General features: G+C 35.9%; 2 protein-coding genes across 2 annotated transcripts in view; one reads left to right on the forward strand and one right to left on the reverse strand.

Annotated features, from left to right (window-relative positions):
- The window catches only part of trpm5 (transient receptor potential cation channel subfamily M member 5), a 23,025-nt gene extending 18,823 nt beyond the window's left edge, over positions 1–4,202 (reverse strand). Inside the window, exons 1-2 of the mRNA XM_014473321.2 lie at positions 4,100–4,202; positions 685–752 (exon numbers count right to left, since the gene is read on the reverse strand). Coding sequence (XP_014328807.1) covers positions 685–752; positions 4,100–4,126 — 95 coding nt within the window. The 5' untranslated portion in view covers positions 4,127–4,202. The remainder of the gene's footprint in view (positions 1–684; positions 753–4,099) is intronic.
- A 2,724-nt stretch (positions 4,203–6,926) lies between these two features.
- Positions 6,927–7,523, forward strand: LOC102221871 (cyclin-dependent kinase inhibitor 1B-like). Its single transcript, XM_005811073.1, has 2 exons — positions 6,927–7,344; positions 7,438–7,523. The coding sequence occupies exons 1-2, from the start codon at positions 6,927–6,929 to the stop codon at positions 7,521–7,523; spliced, it is 504 nt and encodes a 167-aa protein (XP_005811130.1).
- Positions 7,524–8,779: the final 1,256 nt, after the last annotated feature.

The raw sequence follows: 8,779 nt of genomic DNA on the forward strand, positions 1-8,779 counted from the left end.
CACTGCCCTACCTGCAGATGAGGTAGTCATGCTAGCAACAGGCAAATAGCCATAGCAACTATGAAAGGTACAGCAATACATTCGGTTAGAGACTCACCTTTGGTTCCAGCGAAGTAATTTTTTCTTAGCATTGAGAATAATAGGACATGCCAAAATAATGTGATGACTTGTTTTACATTAGAGGCTTATCAAGAGTTTAAATTTTTTTTTAATGTTTAAAATCCTGCACAAGATGAAAACATCCTTCAAAGTATAAATATTTTTACCCTGATGTTTTGAAGTTTGTAGATTTTTGATAAAAATAAGTAACTGAGATCAGTAGAGGAATTCTGAATGCTTTGTGGTTTAGCCGTGTCGTCAATAATCCTCCTTCCTAACAATGTAGCTCAGAGCTACATTGTTATACACAGCATTCTATTCTGCAGCTTAGAAATGATGTTTTCTCATTAAAATAAAAAATCTACTTGGATCTAGTTAAGACTTTTTAGTAATGCACAAATGTTTGCCTCCTGTCGCAAAGCCTCCAAATTAGTGCACTGATCTGAAAGAATTCAATTATGGTTTCTTTGGAATAAAACTATTCGCTTCAGAGTACGATAAAGTTAGTTTAACAGATTTTTGTGCTGTTTCATATAGAGATATTTCGGTTGTGTTACACACATGCAAACCAATGCTTTGACACACCTGTGCTCCTCTGACCACTCCAGCATGTGTCCACACTGAAGGCATCGTGTTTGTGGCTGCAGTGGCCCCTGCAAACAAATAAATACACAGACATTAATCCCAGTTTCCACTAAATCCATTAAAACTCACTCACCAGCCTTATATGACTGGAAAGAGGGTAATAGGTATTTGTGGCTAATGCAAAGCTGGAACAATTTTCATTCACGCTTCATATGCAAAGTGCTTTATCCAGTCCTGTAGCTTGAACTAACAACATAGCAACCATACTTCCTCAATAGATGAAACTGGAATGTATATGACGAACTTATGAATCAGGACTGATTTGATTCAGAACAATTTGACAAGAAAGTCAACACATTTGTCTCACATTTACATGGATTCTAAAAATATTACAAACCTCTGATAAAAGGAGGTAATATATTTAATCTTCTTTAACATGATATATGTCCCAAAGAAACCCACTCATATGAGAGAAATATGAAAAAGAAATCCTGCAACAATCCATTTGCATAAGTGAGCACGCTAGTAAACAAATATATTAGTCTGATCCAGTCCTAGTCCCAGTCTGTCAATCACCCTGATTTAGGTACTATTCATATCCTTCCCCATGCTCTCTGCTATGCTGCAGATTCTTCCTGATAGAGCATGCCACAAATGCTCGGGCTAATTAGCATAGCTACAGATAACGTTGCATAACGTTGTTTTCCAGTAACTGCTCAATGTATTGACAACATATTGACAGTTTTAACAAACATGTAAAAAACGTATTTTAAATAAAAGTTAGATACTGCAACTTTAACTCATAGAAAACATTTAGACAGTTTTCTAAAAACTGTCTGAATGTAGAAAACTGTCTGAATGGGCGCGTTGCATGACTCAGTTGATGTAGCACATGTGCCATGTACCGAGGCTATCGGTTAATATGGATTCAGTTCCAGGTCTCAAGCCATTTGTTGCCTGTCTTGCCCCTCTCTCTCCACTGTTTACCACCTATATACTGTTCAATGAAGGCCACTAGGGCCAAAAAAATAACTAAAGAAAAGCAATCTTAAATCATGAAGTTTATGTCTACATGTTTTGCTGAGGGTGTGATGTTCTCCTTGTGAATTAGTTATGTTTTCAGCACAAAGCACACATTTTTTGTGACCCAAAAATGTGTGTAAGATTTCTTTAGACCAAAGCACATTCTCCCACTAGATTTTAGAAAATTCTAACCAGACCAAAATGCTTTCTTTGAAGAGAAGGCCTCTGTCATGAACCAGTCCAGACATACAAGGAATGCATGAACTTGTCGTACTAGTAGAACATAACCTGTTCTTGCGAGAAATTGCGGCATCTTTTTTCATTGCTACTGTCAGGCTCTTGGCAGCATTCCAGACCAGATTCTATTTCTTCTTTTCATCAGTTTTGGAAAATCATCCAGGTTTATTAATGTCTCTGTTGTCCCGTATTCCTCCAACTGTTGTGACTGTTTTCACTCCACCATAGTATGCATAGAAGTAAATATTTAAGTGTGCAGACTTATACAAGCGAGCTATTGCTTCTCTTTTATGTATTATATAATATTATGTGAGATTTTATTATGTTCTTCCTCAAAGATATGTTTAGGGTTTTTTTTTTTTTTTAATTTGTTTAATTTAATTTGAGAACAGTTTTAAAAGGCTTTATTGTGGACACATGTTTTACATCATGTTTGAAAAAGAATGTATTTTAAAGACTGTAATAACTGAAAAGTATTCCCAGGAAATACTTGTCTTACAGTGATGGGGAATTGTGTGGAACTGCTCATTTATATTTAGTCCTATAGTTTGTTTCAGAAGAATATCTTCATACTTATAGAGAATTTTGTAACAAAGTATGTAATTAAAAATATGTCTTTGTAATTATTCTGGTTTTTGATACACTAAAGACATCACCAGGAATTACATCTGCGAATGAAGATGTTCCTAGAAATAAATGGCATCCTATCATTATGCTAACTCATTTTTTAATGATAAGATTTTCCCTGTGCCTCAGTAAACACAGTTTTATCAGTCACTTCCATTTGCATTTCCACTTGAGCTTCTTATGAAAGTTTATTAATAAAATAAGAGACAAGCATGTCCGAATCAAAAGAAAGGAGAAAAAGTCTCTGTTTATTTTGGATCCAGAAAAGAGACATTGTGTATAATGTAGAGGGAAAAAAAGCTAATATCTGCTTTGCAATCTGTTTCATATTATGAAGGCAGCTTGCTACGGAATGCTTTATTTGACTACAGGTATGGGTGGAGGAGGAAAACTACTACTGGGTATGCAAACAGGATAATTTGCATGCAAAGCAGGAGAAAAGGATGTGGAGCTGTGTGCGTGTGGGTCTGTGTTCTGAATATGGGTTTGGAGGAGAACATGTCTTGGGAAAAAAAAAAATAATTCAGACACACACCTTAAACTTTGTTCAATGTTGACATTATGAGCTTGATTACAGTTTGAATGAAGTACAGTTTGAAGTGGGAGCTTTGGTAGCTCCTTGTCTTATGCAAGTGATACTTTGCTGATAAAATAACAGCAAAATATAGGTTAAAAATTGTCCATGTTGTTTTATTCTGAGCTTTAAAGATTATAATTTTGTATTTCTCGTTGATTTATGACAAAATGTTGTTTGCAAATTAGTAATACAGAACTTTATCAGAGCACAGCAAATATTTATATAAACAAATCCTGATTGCACATTTCAAGTTACCCAGAAATTGCACCAGGCCATCCTCACTGCGCTTCATTTTGTGAAAAGGCCTTTAACCTTTATGCTTTTTCCTATTTCTATTTGCACACTTGCTGTACATATATTTACATATACATACTGTATCTGCATTTTTTGAATCTTTGCAAGGACTGCTCTAAGCTGCTTTTTATATTGACAGCATGTTATATTTTATTTTTATTTTGTCTACAATTGCTACTCAGTGGTGGTTGTTGTGTGTCTTGTCTCTATGCTGCTGTAACTGAAATAATTTCCCTGCTGGGATGAATAAAGTAATTCTATTCTATTCTATTCTATTCTATTCTATTCTATTCTATTCTCTGTTCAATTTACAAGTGCAACTCTTTAGGTAGACTTTTGGTAGTATTTATTTTTTTATTATGACTGCAAGGACACCACTATGATATAAAGTCCCCTGAGATAATGTAGTTTCTCAATACATAAATAAAACAGAATTTTAACTACATGCTCCCCAGATGAGGCCCCAAAATTTTACTTACTCAAATCCTAAACTGATTTTACCATATTTCTTTTATGATTGTTGATATGCAGCAGATTTACTAAAACACTGCAAGAGGCACACAGCTTTTAAAGAAAATACTTTATCAATTGCCTAATATGAGACATTTTGATGATGTTGAAAAAGAAGGGAAAAAGAACATTGCAGTAGGCACTCACCAGAGGGGTGTCTTGTTTCTCCGGCATGGCCAACACAAACTTTTCTCCTTGTTCAGCTTAACCACAGCAGGAGAGCAGGGGAGACTGCGAGTTTTCTCTTCAGGTGAAGGTAATGCTGTTCCCTTAGCCAATGCCTGAAGCTCCTGTGCACCATTACTTTGCATGTTGGCTAACCATATCTGCTCCCATCACCACCACACCTTTATTGTTTAAGCCAGCTGCTTTCTTTACATTTGTGGCACATTTACTTTCTTTTTAAGAGTTTTCTATATTTTTTGCTATAGCAACATCTGCACTGACAAAAAATGCGGACAGAGCCCTCCACATTTGGTAAAGTGTGATACAGATCAGCCAAAAACCATCAAATAAATTCATTGTTGATTGCAACAGCAATACTTGACTATAGGTATTTATTCAATACTTATTTAGCAAATCTGAAAAAAAAATCTTGATGTAAATATTAAGTCACTAACACTACACTACACTAACAGGCCACTTTTTTACATACACCTTGCTTGTACCTGTCTGGACTTGCCTTTTGCTTTCAGAACAACCCTAAGTTTTCAAGTTATTGATTCAATTAAGAATCAGGCACATTCCTCAGAGATTGAGGGCTATATTGATGCCATCATGCAGTTGCTGCAGATTTGTCAGCTTGACATCCACAATATGAAACCTCTGATCCACCACATCCCAAAGGGATGGTCATTAGAGTGGAGTTAACTTACTGACATGTTTAAGATACTAGCTTGAGGTTATTTGAGCTTTGTGAAGGGTTCTGAATGATCCTGCTCTAAATAGACAACACAAGACACGAACATTATAGTCACGAAGGAGTGGGAATGTTGAGAAACATCAGTCAGATCAGGCAAATCTGATCTCTTATATAAAATTTTGGTGAACCTGTGGGCATTGTAGCTTCAGATTCCTGTTCTTCCTGTTTGGATAAAATACCATGTTGTCTGATGTTGGTGTAACCCATCTGGGTGAATGTTCCATAAGATGTGTACTTAGAGATGATATTATTTTTTACTTTGGTTAGAAAGAGTGGATATTTGAGCTGTTGTTGCCTTTCTGTCATCTCAAACCCCTGTGGCCATTCCCTTCTGACCTCTGGTGTGAACAATGTATTTTCATCCACACAGCTGCTGCCAAATGTAGATCAGCAGTTTCTGAAATACTCAGAGCAACCGACTGGCTTCCACAACCATCCCAAAAGACACTTAAATTCACTTTTTTCTCTGCTCTGACACCCAGTTTGAACTTCCTCAAGTTGTACTCACCATCCTTAAACGGGTCGAGCTGCTATCATGTGATTGGCTAATGGACTATTTTTTTCAAACAAAACATTGAACAGATGAATTAAACATAGTAAATACATGAATGGGCAAGAAATAAATGCACCAAGAAGTGCAAATAAGGGAGTTACACGCCTTAGAACATCAGACATTTTAGGAGACAATGTGTTCTTATAAGAGCTTAGAGTGATTCAGAGGTTAGAGCTGTCATCTGCCAGAGAAGAGATCAGTAGTTAAATCCTGGGTTCTTCAGACCTCATGTCAGTGTCCTGCCACTAAACCTTTTGTTCCCTCTGATGTGAATATGGAAAGGTTCTTTGTGAATGGTAAGTGATGCTTGTTGTGGTATATAATCATTTACACCTTTTAGAATTTTCTTGTCAGCCCTCTGTTGAAATTCATCTCCTTCTTTGTTTTCTTCTATAGTTCTAGATATTTCCCTTTATGTCTGCCGTGCTTTGCTTTAAACTGTGTTGTGCCGAGGGTTTTAAGTGTGCTCCATGTAATATGCAATGAGACACTCGAACAGAGAAGAGGGTGGTTTTCCTGGTTTGATTTACTTTGCTTGTTACTCCTTTCTGGATTCAGAAACATCTTAATAGTGTCAGGTGATTTTTTTCCCTTTTCAATTAATGCAGTTACATACAAGATCAGTTATTTACTAAAGTTGATCTATAGCTAAGGAATTGTGCTGTGCCTTTTTGAGGATCTGTTTCCTTCTTTGTTGTTTTTTTTTAGAAGACGGGTTCTCTTCTGTTAGATGAAGATGAATAAAATTTTAAACAGCAACACTATTCCCTCTCAGTGTTCTTCTCTTTCTTCATTCGCAACCTCCTATTTTATGGTAACATGTATTTACCCTTGTATTGTTATAATAGTAGAATCTTTCAAACCCTACATGAGATAGATGGAGCTTAAGCATTTTTTTTATTTAATTACTATTTCTGGTGATTTATACCAGGTTAAATCAACCAATTATCCATCCAACAGTTACAGTACTAACATTTTTACATTTAAGTTTTATTGAGGAACCAGTCTGACAACATTCAAAGTTTGCATCTTAAACGGGTCTTTAACAATACATCTGTTAATTAGCATTTTTCATTGTTTATTTAGTAACACGGAAGATCTAGATAGTATCAGAAGTGACTCTCAATGACCTGATTCAAGTGTACCCAGCCTATGCAGCAGTGCATTCAGAAGGAAAAACATCACTATTGTTATGATAATTCTAAATTGACCTCTGCTTGTCAAGGCAGACTTTGATAGAACTGGAGGAGTTTGGGGTCTCAATAGTTTTCATCAGACAATGATCCAATTTCACCCCCTCAGTTGCTTCTCCCTGGTATAGACAGCTGCAGCCAATCAGAAGTCTCTATTCATTGTGTACAAACAAAACATTGTGAGCCCTGCAGCCTTTAAATTGTCCTGCATGGCCCTATGGACATGTGTAGACCAGAGGGACTCATCAGCAGCATCTCCTGACAGACACGTTTTTCCATCCAAACTTCTTCAAAATTACTTGCACAATGAATATCGGATGCAGAGAGTCTGTTTGCAGGAACCTCTTCGGTCCAGTGGACCACGACCAGCTGCGTCAGGACTTCCAGCTGAAACTGAAGGAGATGATGTCGCAGGACAGCCAGCGTTGGAACTTCAACTTCCAATCTGAGATGCCACAGCTTGGCAGATTTCAGTGGGAGAAAATACTAGCAGGTCGTGCTGCCTCTTTCTATCAGGAGTCCCCACAGCCAGTGGTTGAAGTTAATTCTCCAAGAACTGAGGACGATGGTAGTGAGAGCAATAATGATGAACTCCTTGGCACAAACCAAGACAACTATTTAAGTGTGTCCAACACACTGAAGCGTCCTGCTGAAAGAATGCCTAGAAGAAGGAAGAGATCACTCTCCAAACCTGTAGCAAAGTCCAATGATGCAAGAATTACAGGTACAAGGAAATATTCATAGTGGTGAATATTTCCTATTATAGCTTCATAATAGGAGCTAAAATCAATAAATTGTTCTTTCTTCTGTTTGGCAGATTACTTTGCAAAGAGAAGACGGTCAGTAGAAGCTAAGAGCATCGTCACACCAATTTCAACAAGGAAACTCTGTGCCGGACAATAACATGGACTTGCTTTGGAAAACGTTTGCATGACTATTTTTGATTGCCAGAACTAAGAATTAAGAGGGAAATCATTATTTTATTTTCAGTCGTGTTTATCTGTATTTATTTTATTTATGAGTATGTTAATTTAAATAAAGTTGCATTTGTTTTGTTTTTGTCAGTATTGTTGTTGAATTTCTTGGATCAGCTCAGCTACTATTGTGAAATTGATAAATTAAAGGCTTGTAAATTTGTACAGTCATTGCAGATCTAATAAACAGTGTAATTGAAGGAAGCGCAGATGCTTCAGATTTTGTGATTGCATTTCCATCTAGTTTGGCGTACTGAAACATTCCCTGTAGTCTTCAGAGAAAACAATGTTCTACTTCACTAATTTGCAAATAAATTCTCCATCAACTCATAAATAACTATATGAGTCGATGCAGAGTGTATCTTAAAAGTCGTATTACTAATTAACAAGTTTTAATCATGACTTTTTGTGCAAATATTTTTACAAAAAAATATAAATCACAAAGATTATGCTGTTCACTTCTATTTTTGAAATCCAAATAGTATTGAGTTTTTACACAAAATTAGATTACAAAGTGCAATATGTGACAATGAATTTAACAAATGCTAAACTTGCTTTAGAGCAATCAATATGAATCAATTAAAATAAACTAAAGCATTACTAAACTAAGATTTGTATTGCATCTTGAACTGATAAACAGTTGATTTTTTTTCAATTCCCCTTTAAAGCCATAAACCTTTGTGATCTGTTTTTTATATTAACTTGATAATTAATAGTCTAGCAACCTGTATCTATAGGATAATGTTTAGCTTGCTGAAATGCAAGCATCATAGTTTTCCCCTTTGTTCAGTTTTTCAGTTTAATAATTTTTCAGACTGTCTGCAGGCTTATAAGGCAGTATTTCTGTGTTAGCCACAGATGAATGGGTTCATAAGTGTCTCTCTGAAGTGATAGAAAATGGAAAGGAAGCTGAATGTTTAGAAACCAAAGGAAGAAATTTACTATACAGTAATTGCATTTTATGGGTCTTATTATGCAAAATTTCATAATCACAGTTGTAAGGAATGTGCTGCCAGGCTTAAAATTATATCCATTAACATTAACTGTGAGTTCCAAATTAGTCCATTAGAGAGGCTAAATCCCATATAAGTGTATTTGTGTATTTGCTCCTTTTATGTTTGGGTTTTAGTTGTGAAAGAAGTCTGAAGAGGCCATCTGGCCAGAGAGCAGCACAATGGCCACAAA

The sequence above is a fragment of the Xiphophorus maculatus genome, chromosome 4 (genome assembly GCF_002775205.1).
Source record: "Xiphophorus maculatus strain JP 163 A chromosome 4, X_maculatus-5.0-male, whole genome shotgun sequence".
NCBI classification, from domain to species: domain Eukaryota; kingdom Metazoa; phylum Chordata; class Actinopteri; order Cyprinodontiformes; family Poeciliidae; genus Xiphophorus; species Xiphophorus maculatus.

Coding starts and splice junctions, on each gene's coding strand:
- LOC102221871 (XM_005811073.1), top strand. CDS start 6,927: ATGAATATCGGATGCAGAGAGTCTGTTTGCAGGAACCTCTTCGGTCCA. Junction 7,345..7,437: donor CAATGATGCAAGAATTACAG/GTACAAGGAAAT, acceptor TCTGTTTGGCAG/ATTACTTTGCAAAGAGAAGA.